Source organism: Chrysochloris asiatica, unplaced genomic scaffold (assembly GCF_000296735.1).
Source record: "Chrysochloris asiatica unplaced genomic scaffold, ChrAsi1.0 scaffold00214, whole genome shotgun sequence".
Lineage (NCBI taxonomy): Eukaryota > Metazoa > Chordata > Mammalia > Afrosoricida > Chrysochloridae > Chrysochloris > Chrysochloris asiatica.
This window is the reverse complement of record NW_006408732.1, coordinates 4,913,103-4,933,552: the sequence shown is the minus strand read 5'-3', so window position 1 is coordinate 4,933,552 and position 20,450 is coordinate 4,913,103. Positions and strand designations below refer to the sequence as shown.

Genomic DNA, 20,450 nt, shown 5'->3' with positions numbered 1-20,450 from the left:
AAGTATGGTGAAAGAATATAGCCCTGGCTCACATCTTTCCTAAATTTAAACCATTCAATGTTCCCTTTTTCTGTTCAAATAATTGCTTGGTTTATGTACAAGTTCCTCATGAACACAATTAAGTGTTCTGGAAGACTCATTCTCTGAAATGTTGTCCATAGCTTGCCACAGTCCACACAATCTAAAGCCTCTGCATAGTCAATAATGCACAAGGGTAAATATCTTTCTGGTATTCTCGGTTTTCAGCCAATATCCATCTGACATCAGAAATAATATGCCTCATTCCATATCCTCTTCTGAATCTGGCTTGAAAGTCTAGAAGTTCTGTGAATGTACGGTTGTAGCATTTAAAAAATTATCTTTAGCAAAATTTTACTTGCATGTGATATTAATGATATTGTCCAGTGATTTCCACATTCCATTGGGTCACCCTTCTTTGGAATGGTCACAAATATGGATTTCTTCAAGTAGATTGGCCAGGTACCTGTCTTCCAAATTTTTTGGCATAGACAAATGATTGCCTCCAGTGCTGTATCAATTTGTTGAAACATTTCAATTTGTATTCCATCAATTCCTGGTGCCTTGTTCCTTGCCAATGCCTTCAATGCACCTTGAACTTCTTCCTTTAGCATAATTGGCACTTAATCATATGCTACTCATTGAAATTGACCATTTATTTTTGGTACAGAGACTGAATTTGTTCTATATTTTTGATGCTTTCTGCATCACTCAATATTTTGTCCAAAGAATCCTCATTATTGCAAATGGAGGTTTAAGTTTCTTCTTTAGTTCCCTCAGCTTGAGAAATGCTGAGCATGTTCTTCCCTTTTGGTTTTCAAACTCCAGGACTTTGAACTTTTTGTTATAATATTTGACCCTGTCTTCTCAAGCTGCTCTTTGAAATTTTCTATTCAACTATTTTACCTCCTCATTTCTTGCAGAGCAAGTTTCAGAATCTCTTCTGATATCCATTTTGCTCGTTTCCTTCTTTCTTTTGTTCTTAGAGACTTTTTGCTTTCTTCCTGTATGATGTTCTTGCACAACTCTTCTGGTCCTTCATTCAGTCTTTAGTGTCTGATGCATCAAGTCTGTTCTTCAGATAATCAGATATGTTCAAGGTCAAATTTTGGCTCTCGTCGACTTGTTTTAATTTCCTTCAACTTCAGCGTGAACTTGCCTATGACCAATTGTCTGTTCCACCGTCTACCCTGACCTTGTTTCAGCTGATGATATGGAGCTTTTCCATCATCTCTTTCCACAAATGTACTCAATTTAGTTTATGTGCATTCATCTGGTGAGATCCATTTTAGGTTGTTTAAAAAAGGTATTTGAAATGAAGAAGTCATTGGTCTTGCAAACTTCTATCATGTGATCTCCAGCATTGTTCTACAACCAAGGCCATATTTTCCAGCTACTGATCCTTTCTCTTTTTCCCAAGGATGTCCTTCCAAACACCAATAATTATCAATACATCTTGATTCCACGTTTGATCAATTTCAGATTGAAGAAGTTGGTAGAATTCTTCAATTTCATCATCACTGGCTGTAGTGGTTGGTGCATAAACTTGAATAATAATGGTACTACTAACTGGTCTAGCTGGTAGGTACATGGATATTATCCTATCACAGACAGTGCTGTACTTCAAGACAGATCTTGATGATGAATGCAATGCCATTCCTCTTCAATTTTCCATTCCCAGCATAATAAATCTATGTGGTTGTAAGATTTAAAATGACCAATACCAGTTCATTTCAGCTCACTAATTCCTGGTTGGCACTGTAGGCTAATGTGCTGGATTGAAAAGTCATTTGAACTGCAAGGTCGGAGGTTCAAGCTTACCAACTGTTCCTTGGAAACCCTATGTAGGGTCGTTATTGGTAGTAATCAACTCAGTGGCACTTAACAACAACAACATTTAGGATATTCATGTTTATGCATTCCTTTTCATTTTTGACAATTTTCAATTTTTCCCAGATTTAAATTTGAAAGCACTCTAAATAGAACTATGGATGCCTCTTCTAAATACAGTGACCATGATGATATGAATGGAGTAAAGCCTTCAGGATCTTTATTTCCTGATGGGGCATACTCAAAATGAAGAGACAAAGCTGTATGCATCCATTAATATTCTCAAGATGAAATGTATGAAGTATGAATCTATTTCCACATTGGTACTTCCAGTCCATTCTCTACAAATACCTACACTTATTTTTAAAATATAAATGAAATTATATCATACCCTTGTTTAAAACCTTGAGGGGCTCCTCTTTCCTTTCATCTCCCACATCATTTTGTTCCATTCACCCATTTCACCATTCTTTTTTAACTATTAAATAGTAAATATGTTTTCAGATATAGTGTCGGAAGATGAGCACCTGTTTGGAAGGCACTCAAAATGTGACTGGGGACAGAGAGCTGCCCCTCAAAAGTAGAGTTGACTGTGATAACACAAATACAATAAAGCCTTTTGAACCTTCATTTGCTGATGGAGCACAACTCCAAATTAAGACAAACAGCTGTAAACATCCATTAGTAATCAGAACATGAAATGTTTTGTGATTGTCGTTAGGTGCCAAAGAATTGGTACCAACTCATAGCGACCCTATGCACAACAGAACAAGACAGTGCCCGGTCCTGAGCCAACCTCACAATTGTTGCTATGTTTGATTCATTGCTGCTGCCACTGTGTCAATCCATCACGTTGGAATCTTCCTCTTTTTCTCTAACCCTCCATTTACCCAACATGATATCCTTCTCCAAGGACTGGGTCCATCCTGATAATCGTTCCAAAATTCCAAATTATTAGAGACAAAGTCTGGTGTCATCCTGGCTTCCAAGGAGCATTCTGGTTGTACCTCTTCCATGGTACTTGTAATATTCTCCTCCAACACCATTACTCAATGCATAAATTCTGTTGTCTTCCTTATTCACTATCGAACCTTCACATGCATATGAGGCTATTGAAGTTTCAAGTCTTACTGATAACAGCGTTGTTAAGTGTTGTCAAATTGGTTTCAACTCAAAGTGATCCGTATAGTGTTTCTGAGGAGAGAATGGTAGTCTTGATCTGCCAACCTTGTGGTTAGCTGTCCAGTGCTTACCCTACAGAGGCCACATGAGAATAGCTATTGATAATATTAAATCGATTAACACATATTTGATGGTTATATGTATCGTGTGCTGCACCCACATAAGAGCTGCATTTGCAAAACGATAAAGATATTTTATTAAAACTGCAATGTTTCATGCCTGCTGGAGTAGCTGCAGCAACAGCTTCATAAATTTACTTTTCTTTTGTTACAATAGTCCTTGTACTGAATTCATTTGTTCTGAAATAGCTGCAGATTTCAAGCTACAGTACATATCAAGCAATTCAATGTTTTCTTGTAAAGTAATAACTTGCTATGCTTCTTCAGAGTACTTTAAGCATCACTAGTGGTACTTTGTATGGATCCTATGGTGTTATTCAAGGTTTATAGCATTGCACTAATACCATCAGAAAGACACAACTACCTCGAGAGATCACCTTTTACTATAACATGCAATTTACTGGTGAAACAAACTGCTCATACGGAGATGACTAGAGTCACACAGCATTTTAAACAGCAAAAATACACATGTAAGTGGACCAGGCACAGTACAAAACCCTGTTGTTCAAGGGTCAACTGTAATTTATTCCCACCAAAGTTAGGTCTCTCTCTTTTGGAGAATGGGGTAGGGTGGGGTGGAGGGTTCATTATTCAAAATTTCCTTGACTCTTCCAGACATTTTCTTCAGACCCTATTTTTGTTAATAAAAAGTGAAATTATTCTTTGGAGAAAACCATTTACTTACAAGCTAACAAAGAACTAATATCCAAGGAGGCTTAAAAAAATGTGTAGAAAAATTCCATTATCTAACATTTTTTTCCCCATTATCTATTAATTCTATGTTTTGAAGGCCCCCTCATATAGCTAGAATTTTTTTCAATCTTAAACCAGGTCTTCACACTCTTGTGCCTTTTTTTAAGTGTTTAAAAAGCATGCTTTTATTAAGTTACATATACTTATTGTAGAGATATGGAGATAAAGACAATATAGAGAAAACTGAAAGTCATCATTGATGTTAAGTTGGTTTTGAATCGTGGCGATCCAATGCACACAGAATGAAATACTGCCCGGTTCTGTGACATTCACACAACTACGGCTATGCTTGAGTCTACTGTTGCAGTCACTGTGTCAATCCATCTCATTGAGGGTTCTCCTCTTTTTTTCCTGACTCTCACTTTACCCAGAATGAAGGTCTTCTCCAGGAAATGATCCCTCCTGATAACATGTCCAAAGTATGTAAAATAATGTCTTGCTATCTTTACTTCTAAGGAGTAATCTGGCCATACTTTTTTCAGACAGACTTGTTCATTGTTCTAGCAGTCCATGGTATATTTTTTGCCAATACCAGAATTCAAATAAATCCATTTTCTCCAGTCTTCTTTACTCATTGCCAAGATTTCACATGCGTATGAGGTGATTGAAAATATCATGGTTTGGGTCAGCAATCCCTTAGTACTCTTGAGTGATATCTTTATTCTTTAACACTTTAAAGAGATCTTTTACTGTAAATCTGCCCAATGGAGTGTGTTGTTTTGATTTCTTGACTGTTGCATCAATGACTATTGATGTGAACTAAGTAAAATGAAATTCTTGACAATTTCAGTTTTTTCTTAATTTATCACAATGTTGTATATTGGTCCAGTTGTAAGGATTTTTGTTTTCTTTACAATGATACACAATCCATCTTGAAAGTGTTTTATATTCTCTTTGCTTCCAGTAAACAAGGTTGTGTCATCTGCACAACACAGGTTGTTAATAAGCCTTCCTACAAACCTGATGCCAAGGTTCTTCTTCATATAGTCTAACTTCTCAGATTTTTTTTCAGCATAGATATTAAATAAAAGTATGTGGAAAACTACAATCCAGATGCACACTTTTCCTGGTTTTAAGCCATGTAGTATCTCCTTGGTCTGTTCAAAACATTGCCTCTCTTGACAGGTTACAAATGAGTACAGTTAAGTTCTCAATGGTATCCCTAATTTGCTATGACCCACAAGTAAAATGTGTTTGCATAGTCAATAGAACAGAAGTAAACATTTTTTTCTGGTATTTTTTGCTTTCAGCAATATCTATGTGGCATCAGCAATGATATCCTTCATTCCACATCCTCCTCTTTATCCAGCTGGAATGACTGGCAATTCCCTGTCAATGTACTTTTGTTGTAAGTTGTCCTAAGCTGTCTCCAACTTACAGTGACCCTATGAACAACAGAACGAAACACTGCCCAGTCCTGCAATATCCTTAAAATTGACATTACATTTGAGCACACTGTTGCTGCCACAGTGTCAATCCATCTTGTTGGAGGTCTTCCTCTTTCTCGCTGACCTTCCGCTTTACCAAGCATGATGTCATCCAGTGACTGGTCCCTCCTGATAACATGTCCCAAGGATGAGAGATGAAGTCTCGCGATCCTGGCTTCTAATGAATAATTTGGCTGTACTTTTTCCAACACAGGTCTATTTGCTCTTCTGGCAGTGCATGGAATTTGTAATATGCTTCTCCAGAACCATAATTCAAGAGCATCGATTCTTCTATGGTCTTCCTTATTCATTTCCCAACTTTAACATGGATATGAGGATACTGAAAATACCATGGTTTGGATTAGGTGCACCTTAGTCCTCAAACTGATACCTTTGCTCTTGAATCCTTTAAAGAGGTCTTTTGCAGCAGATTTGCCTAGTTTAATACATTGATTTCTTGACTGCTGCTTCGTTGAGTTGTTCATGGTTGACCTGAGGAAAATGAAGTCTTAGACAACTTAAATCTTTACTCCATTTATCGATATTGTTTATTGGTCCAGTGGTCAGAATTTTTTATTTACAATGACATGCAATCCATACTGAAAGCTATAGTCTTTGAATTTAATCAGTAAATTTTTTAAGTCCTTTGCATTTACAGCAAGCAAGATTGTATCATCTGCATATCACAGGTTGTTAATGAGTCTTCCTCTAACCCTGATGCCACATTTTTGCTTCATATAATCCAGCTTCTCCAACTATCTGTTTAGCATACAGATTAAGCCATTATGGAAAAAGATACAACTCTGGCACAGAACTTTCCTGATTTTAAACCATTCAGAATCCTCCCTTTCTATCTGAATGATTGCAATCTTGTTTACATACAGGTTCCTCACTGGCACAATTAAATGTTCTGGACCACTCACTAGTTGATGTACTATTGAAACCAATTTATAATTATCTTCAGTCAAATTTTAATTGCATATTATTATCAATGAAATTATTTGATAGTTTGTGCACTCCAGTGGATCACCTTTCTTTGGAATGGGCACAAATATGGATCTTGTGCAGTCAGTTGCCCAGGTAACATTCTTTCAATATCTCAGCATAGACATTGCATCTGTTTGTTAAACAGCTTCAGTTGGTATTCATTCAAAATGAATTTTGTCAATGCTTTCAGCATAGCTTGGACTTCTTCAATATCATCAGTTGTTGATCCCGTTAACTCTTGACATCTACCACTAGCTATCAGTTTGTCACACTGAGGTGGTTGGTGTGTTCCTGTGATTCCAGGAAGCTAAGCCACAGTTTTTTAAATACCAGCAGGGTTACCATTACCAACAGTAGACAGATTTCAGCTGCGCTTGCAGACAAAAAGAGACTAGGAAGAAGGCAAGAGAGACTAGAAAGAAGGCGAGAAAGACAGACCACTTCTGAATATTTAGTCACTGAAAACACTATGAATAGCAGTGGAACACTGTCACCACCAGAATCCTGAATTGAAACAAGAAGACTACCACCAAAATATTGTAAGATACAGTGGCAAAAAATGAGTCACTCAGGTTGGAAGGCACTCAAAATACAAGTAAAGAGCTGCCTCCTCAAAGTAGAGCTGATCATAATGATGGCAAATGGAGTAAAGCCCCGCGACCTTCATTTGTTGACGGGGCACAAATTGAAAAGAAACAGCTGTAAACAACCATTAATAATCACATCATGAAATGTACACAAAATGTGAATCCAGGAAACGGGAAATTGTCAAAAACTAACTTCAACACAAAAAACATCAATATTCTAGGCATTAGTGAGCTGAAATAGACTGGTATTGGCCATTTTTATTTTGATAACACATGGTTTTCGATGCTGGGAATGACAAATTGAGGAGGAATGGTGTTACATTCATCATTAAAAAGAACATAACAAGATCTGTCTTGAAGTACAATGCTGTCTGTGATAAGAAAATATCGATACGCCTACCACATAGATCGATAAATACTACTATTATTCAAATATATGCACAAACCACTAAAACCAGTGATGAGGAAATTGAAGAATTCTTGTGACCCTGCAGGATAATGCCCTGAACCCCAAGATATGTTTCAGCTGCAAGGTTGGTGATTCAAACACACCCTACAGGGTCACTATGAGTCTGAACTGACTCAATGGCAAGTAACAACTTAACAACCAATTTCTTCAGTCTGAAATTAATCAAACATGTAGTCAGGATGTATTGATACTGGTGATTGGCAGGCAAAGGTTGGAAACAAAGAGGAAGGATGAGTAGTTACAAAATATGGCGTTGGTGATAGAAACAATGCTGGAGAAACATCTCTGGCGTCACAGTTTCTCTGGGTAGGGTCCAGAAGTGGTGTAACGAAAAGAGGGAGTAGTTAATCTTTCCTTCCAGGAGCAGAGGACCCACAGAGGACCTTAGGCCCACCAAGAGGAAAAGAGCATGTGCGGAGTGTGGGTTCCTAACCACAGAAGCAGTGACACCAGAGACAGAAGCAGAAGTAATAGCATGGAGAGAAATAGACTCACGGACTGAGAAAGTCTGTTGTGCCAGCGGGCAGGAGTCTCGCTTGCAAAAGGTGCCTTTTGGTTGTTTAAATGAATATGTATTTTCTATGTGTTTTGTGTATATATAAAAAAAAAAAGAGGGTAGAGAGGCAAATACTGTTAACCGATGGTACACAGAAGGATTGTAACCACTGCAATGAAACAAAACACTATTGGTTGAGTGCAAGGTTAGTGATCTACCCTGTAAACGATCACTCAATTTACAATAAAAGCTTAAAAAAAGTCATTATGTGTCAGAACCAATTCGAAGACTTGTATTTTTAATCCCTGTATATACATGCAGAAACTTGAGAACGAATTACAAAAACCAGAGAAAAATTGCTTCATTTTCATTATGATTTTAATGAAGAATATTTAAAGTACTGGGGACTGACAGAAAAACAAACAAATCTGTCTTAAAAGAAAGACTGTCAAAATGCTCCTTAGAAATTAGGATGGCTACCGCCACATTCAATAGACTCCTGTGAACACGGGTGAAGACCTAGTTGGCCAGCAGTATGGCAAGACCTGGGGACTCTTGGGCCCAGAGTCAGTGACATAGCCACAGAGGACTACAGTGGAGAGTGAAGCGTCCAACTGATAAGAAAAGAGGGCATATGCACAAGAACACCCACACTTGCAGATAATATCCACTTGACCTGGTTTTGATGACTGGATGATCAGAACTCAACTACAAGACGAAAGAAGAGGAAAAAAGAGTAATCTGATACAATTTGATGAACTTGACCTACACCTATGGATGCAATATCTCAAAAGAGGGAACAAATCTTTACAACAAGGATCATTCCCATCCCCTTGGTACACAGGGTAGACAGGGATGCGCAACTTGGACATTGGCTACCCAAAATGGGGGGCTACCAAGGCAAGAAGTGACTGACTTATAAGCTTTCAAGAGGGAACCTAGATCCAGAGGGCATGGAGGAAGGTAGAATCTCCACTGAGTAGTATCCAATCTGTCTGGGCAGGGCTGATAAATGGAGATGGGGATAGGTCTCTTGTGGTACAATAGTGAATAATTGTTATCAGGACTGACTGTGAGGATTGGAAATGTAAAGGTAGACATTTTGTAGCAAAAGGAGGGGAGTGGTTGACTTTGCAGTCCAGGAGCAGTGTCCTTGGGACCATCAAGGGAGAAGAACAGAGCGTGGAAGGAACCCTATCCAGAAAAACTGTGATGCCAGAGATTGAGGCAGAGATGATGACCTGGAGAGATGGAGCAGCTGGGGACTCTAGACTCAGAGAGAGAGATGGGCTGTGTGCTGAAGACCAGGGGTCAGGCTTACAGGGTATACCCTTCATTGGTTGATGATGCATGGTGGGGATTGTCACCATGGCAATGAAACGATATATGATAGGATGAATGTAAAGCTAATGTTCTGCCATATAAACTATCACATAATTCACAATAAAACATTTTTTAAAAAAAGAAAAGAAAGAAACCAGGATGGTGAGACTTTTTCTCTTGGACTACGGACATGTTGTCAGGAGGGACCAGCCCCTGGAGAAGAATATCAGGCTTGGTAAAGTCAAAGGTCAGTGAAAAGGAAGAAGACCCCCAAAGAAATGGATTGACACACTGGCAACAACAATGGGATCAAAAAATAACAACTGTGAGAATGGCACAGGACCTGGTGGTGTTTCATTCTGTTGTGCATAGGGTACTTGAATCAGAACTGAATTAAAGGTACCTAACAACAATAAATTTAGTAAGGGAGAACAGATGAAATAGGAATACAGGAGATAACAAATCCAACTAAAGAGAATATGAAAATTACAAAGGACTACAGAAAGGAGTTCCGGTAGCATAGTGGTTACAAATTGCGTTGTTAACCTCAAGGTCAGTTCGAAATTACCAGCTGTTCCATAGGAGAAAGATGAGGCTTTCTGCTACCATAAAGATTTATAGCTTCAGAAACCCTACGCAGGGTACCTATGAGTCAGAATTGACGCCACAGCGCATAACCACCACCACCAAAGAAACAGAGACATATGATAACAAAAATGTTACTCATATTTCTAAGACAACAAACGGTTCACAAAGTACTTATCCTTCAATATCATTTAGTTCTTGAAACTAGGCTGAAGAGGTTATTATTTTCCATGTTAAAATGAAGAGTATTAAAGCACAGAGGCCTCTACAAAATTATTTCTGTATTTTATTAAGTAGAGATTCATATCTTTGTCTTACTGTACTTTCATCATCTACATTGTTGTTGTTGTTAAGTGCCGTCAAGTCGGTTCCGACCCATAGCGACCCTGTACAGGGTTTCCGAGGGTGTAAATCCTTACGGGAGTAGAAAGCCTCATCTTTCTCCCGCGGAGCGGCTGGTAGTTTCGAACCGCTGACCTTAAGGTTCGCAGCCCGATTCGTAACCACTACGCTACCAGAGCTCCTTCTACATTAACAGCCCTGAAAAAGTATTTTACTTTATGTTTGATAATGACCACTTTCCATCATCCTGTCTGAATCAATTTAATGCACCACCTCCATAAGCTCTGTGCCTCTCTTTTATCCTTCCCTCATCTATGCATACCTCTATTTTATGTATCTTGTGTGCTGTGGAGTCAATCCCATAACAAGTGGAGTATAACTAAACTCGTAACAACCCTATGTAACTAAGTAGGGTTTCTTTGGTTATAATCTTTGTGGAAGGAGACCACCAGATCTTTCAGCCACTGGGTCAATTAGCAGCCAAAACCTTAACCATTATACCACCAGGGCTCTGTATCTTATATATACCATTGTTGTTGTTAAGTGTGTTGAGTTGGTTCAGAATCATAGCAACCCTGTACAGCATCGGCCTTGTGACTAGCAGCCTAGGGCTTATCCAACATTGCCACACTAGAGTTCCTATATATATCAAATTACATTGAAATACCCTTAATGTCTATCTTTTCCCACTAGAATTGAGTTCTCAGGGAGACTAGGAACTACAGCCTATCTATCTTTGTATATACTGTGCCTAGTGGTATTCCCTTTAAAAGATAATGAAGCTTTTAAAGTCAGTAAAGAAGGACAAAGACACACTAATCATCATAAACTCAGCAGTACTAATAGTACTAAGGACTATGTTTTTGTTAAGTGCCTTTGTGTCAGTTCCGACTCAGTCTTTCTGTATAGGGTTTCCAAGGAACAAACTGGTGGGTTTGAGTGAATAATCACGAAGTTGGTAGTCCAGTGCTTATCCTACAACACCATATTAGGAGTCTACTAAGGACTAAGGAAACAGAAATATGATGATAGAATTACACTTGTTACAGAGAAAATGCTCAGTAAACATTTAAGTGAATAAATGTATAAAACTGTTCATTGTAAAAGATGAAAAGGTTTATAAAGTGAATGATTCTGATAAAAATTCAACTACCAAAATAAACAAAAAAACAACAACAAAGCATTCTAGATCACTTATTTCTAATCTTTAAAGTGCCACTTACTTTTTAACACCAGAACAAATCTTTTCCTTAAAAAATATATATTTGGAAGTAATTTCATTTTTGAGCTGATATCTCTTAAATCTTAGTGTAATTTTATAATGCAAGCATAAAGAATAGAATAAGCATCCTTGTTCCCTAATACATAGTCTAAGAAACAAAATATCACCAATAGTTTCTGCTTTTATATCATTTGCTTTCTGTCTTCTTAATTATTTCACAGGGGCAAGCAAAAGATAATTTGAAATGTGTGCTAATTAAAGTTTACACTACTGTGTGTGCTTTGCTTCCTTAACTCACTTTTCTGTTTTGAAGAATATTGCACAACCATCCACATGCTTTCTCTCCTGCTCAGACATGATTTTGGCACGTGACTTTGGAGAGAAAAATCCATCATATCCACGCTCCTTCAAAGCTGGCAGAAAGAGAGTGAAGTATTGCTCTGTTTCCACTTCCTGAGATGAAAGAAAAGTTATCATCTATATGACAGAAAAAAACCTGATATAAAATGCTAAACATTATGAGTTTACATTCAAATAATTCACTTAACAAATATTATCATCTTACTGCAAGTCATGACCATTTGACAACAGCAACCTTTTAAAGGTGAAAGAACCAGAAAGGTTAATGATTTTCTCAGACTGACACAGAACCAGCTGCTAGCAGAGTAGACTACATCTTAGGTTTCTTTACAGGCAATTTCAAAGTCATTCAACTATAATTCACTTCCCCAAAGCTAATAAACAAACAAGGTTGTTTATATCACAGGTAAAGTGGTTGCTGACTGATACTCATTAGGTGTTAGTGAGTTGTTCCACTCATAGTGACCCTATATGCAACAGAACAAAGCAACACCCAGTCCTCTGCCATCCTCACAATCATTGGTAGGGAATGTTGTTGTTGTTCAGTGCTGTTGAGCTAGTTCTGACACATAGTGACCCTGTATAGTTTCCAAGGAGTGGCAGGTGAGTTTGTACCACCTTGTGGTCCAGTGCATTATCCCAAAACATCACACCAGAACTCCTTAGTAGGGAAAAGTAAATATTATTTATTTTTTATTGTTGTTAAGTTCCTTCGAGTTAGATATGACTCACAGCAACCCTGTATAGAGTTTCCAAGGAGTGGCTGGTGGGTTTGAACCACTGACCTGTAGTAAGGAGTCCAGTGCTTATCCTACAACACCACAACAACCCTTCAAAATTTTATATATAAAGAGTAATTTTTAAAATTATTTATTCTTTTCATCCTTGGTGAAAAGGAATGATATCCAAGAATAAGAAGAAAATGCTCAATTTAATAAATTTCTATGTTAAGTAAGCACTGGATTGCTAACCACAAGGTTGGCAGTTCAAACCCACAGCCACTCCTCTGAAACACTATACAAGATTGCTATGAGTCCAAAGCAACTAGATGGCACTTAGCAATAACAACAACAAACACCAATTATCCTAGGTCGCTGCTAAGTGGGCAATTACTAATTAAGATTAATTTTTCTGAGATATAAAATATTTTAACATGAAATAATCAAATATGAAGATAATAATTCATGTGTGAAGATTCTTTTAACAGTATTATTTTTTCACAATAAAACCCCAAAAGATCTAAACGTCCTAGAGCAGGGAAAAAGCTAAATCAATTAAAATAGATTTACAAAATTAACTATTTTCAAAGAATTTTATTAATATGAGACGTGTACTAGTGCAAAAACAATATGCTAAAAGTGTTATCCCAATTTAATTAGAAAATACATCTATAAATAAATAGATAAGCAAACAGAAAAAAATGTCTATATGAAATACACTTGAAATTTTAACACAGCAACTATCTCTGAGATACAGAATTATGTTTCCCCATCATGGTTTACATTTTTCGACTTTTCAACTTCTCCAAAAAAAAAATTTATTTTCATATGAAAATAATAATTTTTTATTAGAATGATACTCTTCTCCAAATTATGCTTTCCTTAGGAGGGTATGAGATGGTTAATTACTAAAATACTTTATGAAAAAAAAAAAAAAGAGGACAGTTAAAAGTTATAACAGCCTAATTTTTCCTCTCACTCTTCATCAACTGATTATTCAAATACATGATAACCTTTTGGAGGTTTTTACGTCTTATTCCTTAGGAAGTCATATGAACCATGTTGCTGTTAGGTGCCCTGGAGTTGGTTCCAGCACACTAGATCCCTTTAAGAGGACCCCATGCACAAAAGAATGAATACATATGTGAACCACACATATTTTAAATTATCAAGCTACTCTAGTAGGGAAAAAAATTAAAAATAATAAATACTCGTCTTAGGCTATGTTGGAAATGTGTGCAATTATAAAACTTAAAGATACTGAAATCCATTTAAACACTCAAAATGATGTGAAAATTGCTAGGAAAAAAATTAGTAAAACCTACCTGAGAGAAAAACAAAACACATTTTATGAAAAAGGTGCTTCTTTTTCAGTTGAATTAATTATATTAAAGTATAAAATTTTTGAGGAATCTAAATCTATAAAAATGCATGATTTATAGTATGATATTTTACATGTTTAAATGTTTATCTTTTAAGGAACAATTGCAGGTAAGCACTTTTTCTTTTTAACAGATTCCATTATAATTCATATTATACTCCTGAAAGGTCTGCAATCATCTGCAGTTTTCTCTTTTAGTAAAACCAATGATTTACTCACACGGATAAACTGTTAACATGGAAAATTTGTTGTTGTTGTTAAGTGCCGTCGTCGAGTCAGTTCCAACTCATAGTGACCCTATATAGGATTTCTAAGGAGCAGCTGGTAAACCTGAACCACCAACCTTGCAGTTCAAACTGACCTTGCAGACCAGCCCATTAACTCACAGCACCACACCAGGACTCCAACATGGAAAATAGGTGAGGCTATTTTCACTTAAGAAAATAAATGAATGTTAAAGTAAGTGGATAGCTGTATTCAGCACAATTGTTTTACTGAGAAAATGACATTTAAAATGCATATGAAAATTGTCTTTTTCTTTTTTTAAGAGGAGAGTAAGCAATTCCTTTTGAGTTTTGTTTTGAATACAGTATCTCACCCACAGGTTAGATACTAAGTTTACCTTTAAGTTAAAAACAATTTAATTTCTATAGTGTTACCTGAAGACTAATGATATCTGCGTCACAGTTAACAATTTCTTCCATAATTCCCTTTTTCCTGTATTCCCAATTTAATGCCCAGGATGGGCAATAGCCATATAGCTGCCGGGTAGCGTATTTATCACATAACACATTGTAACACATAACCGTGAATGATGCTAAGAAGTGGGAGAAAAAAAAATAGCAAACAAAAGGGAGAAAATTAGGCAACTTTTTCTAGAGCAATATCATGTGTACAACATCTAGATAAACACACATATGCATCCTAAAAATCATCACTGTGAAATACCTAAGTCAAGATTTTCTGCTTAACTCTTCCTACTAATACCAAATTGGAGTATATCACACCAAGTTCTTCTACTCATCTACGATTAGACTAAAAGTCCATATTTTAGATTTTTTAGAAAATTTATTTTAACAAAAAGGTAATTCAAATTTTGTCAGAATGCTCATTTTTATAAATAATTTGCTAATTAAAGCTTTTCTATAAATGGAACAAAAGTAAATTTCAACTCCATTCTGATTAAAAGACTCTAATTTCATAAGTTTTCATTTAAAAAATATCTATAATGAATACTATTTATGTGTCTCTCACTGCTAAGGCACTATTACCATGGGAACTTTTAACAAAGCTTAATTAGAAGAGAATTTCCTTTCTGCCAAAAGCAAATGTTCACTCTGAAACAAAATTTTCATTTAAAAATGCCCTAATATTTTAAAAGGACTGTGCAATAACTTATAAAGTCAGAAGACCATTTCTAGCTTTTATATTCAAATGTGCTCTAAGGACCAGCAGCATCAGTGATCACCTGGGAACTTTCAGAAATGCAGAATTTCAGGTCCTATTCAGTCAAAATCGGCAATTTGCCAAAATCTTGAAGTGACTCATGCATGGTTAGTATTTGAGAAACCTAGATTTATATTAATAATTCTCTATCCTGGCTACCCATTAGTATCACTTTGTAGAGCTTAAATTACATATTTAAAAAGCTGACATCCAAAAGAACAAAACAAACAAAAACAGCTGGTGTTGAGTTGATTCTGGCTCATGATAAACCATATGTGTAAGAAGAAACTTCTTCCATAGAGTTTTCAAAGGAAGGGATTTGGGAAAGTATTGTCGCCAGGTCTTGCTTCTAAGGTGCCTCCAGGTAGACATCTCTGTGAAAATCTGTGTAGTAGCAAAGCTTTATTAGCCATTTGTACAACCCAGAGACTCAAGAGTCAGAATATTAGAGCCTGGGCATTCATATATTTTTTAAAAGTATCCCAAGTGATTACAATGAACAAGCCTGGTTGAAAATCACTTGTTTTAAATAAACTATTCAGATAAATGGACTGAAGTTGGTTTTGTTTCAAGGGGTCTGACTGGTATCCATTTTGTACACTAGGGGACATATCTCAGTGTGAGATAATTTTTTTCTCTTGCTATTTATCTGAGATATAACCCAGAACTATTTAATTCTGTTAAGCATTGTTGTTAACTGCTGTTGAGTAGTTCTGACCCACAGCAACCCTGTATAGCGTTTCCAAGAGAGGCTGATGGGTTTGAACTGCCGACTTTGGGATTCAAACTGACCTTGCGGCCCAGCACATTAACCCACAGCACCAAACCAGAACTCCACTCTAAAGTGAGCATCCTGCATTTACCTTACTCTGCCTCTCTAGATTTGAAATGTCCTCTGGGAGTGGAAGGAAAAGAAACAAGGCAGATTGTTATAACCTTCATTCACAATTTTTTTTCTAAGACTTCACGACATGAAATTTTATTATAGAAAAGGCCAGAAATTACTATTTCTACCATAGGTACCAACTCTAAACCAAACCCATTGCCACTGAGTAGATAGGTCCAAGTGACCTATAGGAAAGAGTATGTTGTTGTTAAGTGCCGTCGAGTCGGTTCCGACCCATAGCGACCCTGTACAGGGTTTCCGAGGGTGTAAATCTTTACGGGAGTAGAAAGCCTCATCTTTCTCCTGAAGGAGCTGCTGGTTGTTTCGACCCGCTGACCTTAAGGTTCACAGCCCAATTCGTAACCACTACGCTACCAGAGCTCCTTATAGGAAAGAGTATAAGAAGTGCCAAAGGGTTTCCAAGGCTGTAAACTTTACAGAGTCAAACTGCCACATTTTTCTGTTAGCAGTTGAGTTCTTAACCACTAAAGCCACCAAGGCTCCTTATAATGTGTACAAAACTATTCAGTAGTAATACTTAAGACAGACGTAGCAATGTTTAAACATGGGGGATATAAACGAAGTTGCTTTCAGCACCATTCTCCCATACTCAGCTTATACAAAGCACCTTTTTCACTATCTTGGGTTTGATTACAACATAACTTAATTATCATTAGAATTTTGTGAGTATAAACCATTCGTAACCATGGCCAGCTATTATAGCACATCCCAAATGCATTAAAAGAAGCAAAAGGCATTTTTTAAACCACCTTCCTTTTTAGAACAAAGTTTCCATTTAGGGAAGCACTATGTATCCCCTTCCCCCCCCCCCCCCCCCCACCACACACACCAAAAAATCCACAGTAGGTTTTCAACAAGAAAAAGCCAAGACTACTATTTAGAATTTAGCAACTAATAAAACTGACATAGTGTCTCTTGTAGCAGGTTAATATTACAGCTGTATAGTGTGGTATTTTAAAAAAATTATAACCTAAGGAAGACACACACGTACTGTATACAGTAACAGTGCATGTTTTTAAAATGCAAACAGAAACTGTTACACTTCCCACATTTCCAAACATTGTTATTCCAATATTAAAGCAAATGATTCCTCTTATTAACTTTAACTGAACCTTAATTTACTTAATCGCTGAATCCTATTACCTAAGTGAAAAAAAGAGGATGTAAAAAAGGGAGAAGAGCTATATCATTAAAAATATATGCAAGAAATTCTAACTTTCACTTACTCTAAAAACGATTAAAATTACAGTAATTAGTGATTAGCCTAAGGTTCACTATGAGAAAATTTTCATTTGTAAATTTAAAAATGAAATTATATAGTGAAAATGTATTATTACTCGTGTGATGTTTTAAAGTATTTGGATAAATACTAATGATAGCAACTATATTAAATAGACTTCCCAATCCAAAACTATCTAATATGTTAATAAGAAGCTCTGAAAATGTCAAATCATTACTGGAATAATGAAAGAAACAATATAGTGCTAGATTATACTCTTAAATTTCTAACACTCATTCTGTACTATTTCTAAACCTCAGGCTTAGTATCTTATTTTCTTGCCAATATTAAAAATAAATACCCAGTTTATATTATTTTTCCGATGACAGTCCACCCTCTCAGGAAAAATGAAGTGCCTAAACTGTTTAAATTTTCTCAAGAGAAACATATTTTTATTCATTTTTCTTAAATCAGCTATAACCTGTGGAAACATGTCATTTAGAAAAGTGTATTGCAGGAATAGTTTTAAAACCAAAAGTTGTATGAGGGGGGTTTGAAAAAACTGGTGGGAAAATGAGACTGAAGGATAAGGGAATTTTTCCATGAACTTCTGAAGCCTCTTTACATTGCTATGAAAGATACAAGAACTTATACACGGTGTAAGATAGTATGTTTCTGTTTTTGTTTTCTAAATCTTTTCATCAGTATTTTAAAACTTATCTATAAATATAGATAAAGAGTTGTTAATTATAATTCACAAAGTATTTCAGAAAAAGGTCAAAGGAAAAAGAAAAAAATTACCTGAGGGCAGAATTTGGTCTCGTTCTTTTAAAGTAATCCATGGCCTCGGAGGAAGCTGCTCTGGATGAACTGAAAAAAGTTGTTTTTTAAAACTAGTAAGTAAATTTTATGCTTCTAAAATTAGCATTATTTATTTTACTATATCAAGTCAATTTTTGTTTTGTCTTCCTCTATAATGGTCCACAAACAAATTTAACAAGGCAACATTGAATTTTTAAAGATTTAGAAACTAAATGAAGTTTAAGAATAGCTACAAACATCAGAAAAGGAAATTCGGAAATTCACTACTGGAATTTCCATGAACATGGTATTTATTAAAAACTATAACTTAAAACATTAATTTTAATATCTTAAGTATTACGCAAACTGTCTCAGCTCAACTTTGTTCCTTACTACGATGATAAACTATGTGAAGTTCCAAATACTGATAAACTAAAACACCAAAAAAATTAAATTTGAAAAATAAATAAGATTTTACAATAAGAATTACTGAATTTACCAATGGAGTTATTGTTTCTTAATTTTAATATTTTAATATTTTTCTCTTTAATAAAGTCAGAACAGAAAGATAAGAACAGAATTAACTTATAAAGAAAAAACAAAGTACTAGTAAAACAATAATTGCTTATATACAATTATCAATATCATGGAGTAATATGCTACCCAACAACCAGAATGAAAATTCATTAAGATTTATCTATTATCTAGCCCGTTTTATTATTCCTCTTAAAATTTTTTGCAACTGTACTCCAACTTGATTCAAGTTTGCAGATATGCCAAACTTATTAAACCAGAAAAACATGTCAGTTGTTATATACTAAATTCTGATCATGGTGATACTGAACCCCATGTGTGTCAGAGTAGAACTGTGATCCATAGAGTTCCCAATGTCTGTATTTTTCCAGAACTAGATTGCCAGGCATCCCAGCACCACCCCTCAAGGTGCCTCTGGGTGGACTTGAACTAACCTTTCAGTTAGCAGCTAAGCAGTTAACCATTTGTGCCATCTGGGGACTGAAAATATATTCCCTTACAACAAAAACACATCTTTATTCAGTTACAGACATATTTTGGTTCAAGCATCCAAGATCATAAAGAGTGAACATTATTAACCATTGTTGTAGTACCCTAAGTCTACCTAAAGGATGCTTGGTATGGCAGTCATACTTTTCACAGAGTGGCGTGAACATTATTTAATAGTTTCAGTATCTACATAGGGAAGGAAATGAAGTTATCATAAGAAGATGAGTATCATGCAGTTGGTCCAACATATTTTGTGTCTTGGAAAATAATGATGCTTGCTAAAAGTGTCATAGCAGAATCATGATAACTGTTTCAATATGGAAAGCAATGTAAAGTAAATAAGGAGCTTTCCAGCTACTGGAATCTTTCTTGGCAAATTCCACCTAAACTGACTTTGTTAAAAATTCAGTAAAGTGATGACAGTATGTTACTATATGCTATGCTGAGCTGTGTGCCCTAAAAATGATACGATGAATTTGGACCAGAATTTGAAGAACAGATACGATGCATTAAAAACTAAAGAACAAAGACTAGAAGAGTTATGGGATGACATCAAGAACATCAAACAGAAAGAAAGCAAAAGGTTATTAAGAAGAAAGGGTGGGGGGGAGGATGTGAGAAGACACTCCACAACTTACTCTGCAGTGTAGAGATGCCAAAGCAAATAGAAGAAATGAGGAGGTAAAAGAGATAAATAGAAAATTTCAAACAACAGCTCGAGAATTGAAGTTAGAAAATCAAAAGGCAAGAACATGAGCAGCATTTTTCAAGTTGAGGGAAATGAAAAAATTCAAGCCTCATTTTGCAATACTGAATGATTCCAAGGGCAAAATATTGAATGTTTCAGAAATTATCCAAAGAAGATGGAAGGAATACACAGTCACGGTACCAAAAAGAAACGGTTGGTGTTCAACTATTTCAAGAGGTAGTATATGGATCACAAGGCAATCAGACAGAGCCACAGAGGACTAGAGTGGAGAGTGAAGCGTCCAGCTGATAAGAGAGAGCATATGCATAAGAACACCCACACTTGCAGATAATACCCACGTGTACTGGCTTCAATGACTGGATGATCAGAGTTCAACCAGAAATAAAAAGAAGAGGGAAAAAAAAGTATTCTCATACAATTTGATGAACCTGACCTACACCTATGGAATCAGTAGCTCAAAAGAGGGAATAAATCCTTACAGCAAGAATCATTCCCACCCCCTCCACACAGAGTAGAAAGGGATGGGCAACTTGGACATTGGCTAC

At 36.1% G+C, this 20,450-nt stretch overlaps 1 protein-coding gene across 1 annotated transcript in view; it reads right to left on the bottom strand.

Annotated features, from left to right (window-relative positions):
* CNOT6L (CCR4-NOT transcription complex, subunit 6-like) overlaps positions 1-20,450 on the bottom strand; it is an 80,424-nt gene that overhangs the window by 25,390 nt on the left and 34,584 nt on the right. The window contains exons 5-7 of the mRNA XM_006872900.1: positions 18,174-18,242; positions 14,460-14,617; positions 11,639-11,793 (exon numbers count right to left, since the gene is read on the bottom strand). Of these exons, the coding sequence (XP_006872962.1) occupies positions 11,639-11,793; positions 14,460-14,617; positions 18,174-18,242 (382 nt within the window). The remainder of the gene's footprint in view (positions 1-11,638; positions 11,794-14,459; positions 14,618-18,173; positions 18,243-20,450) is intronic.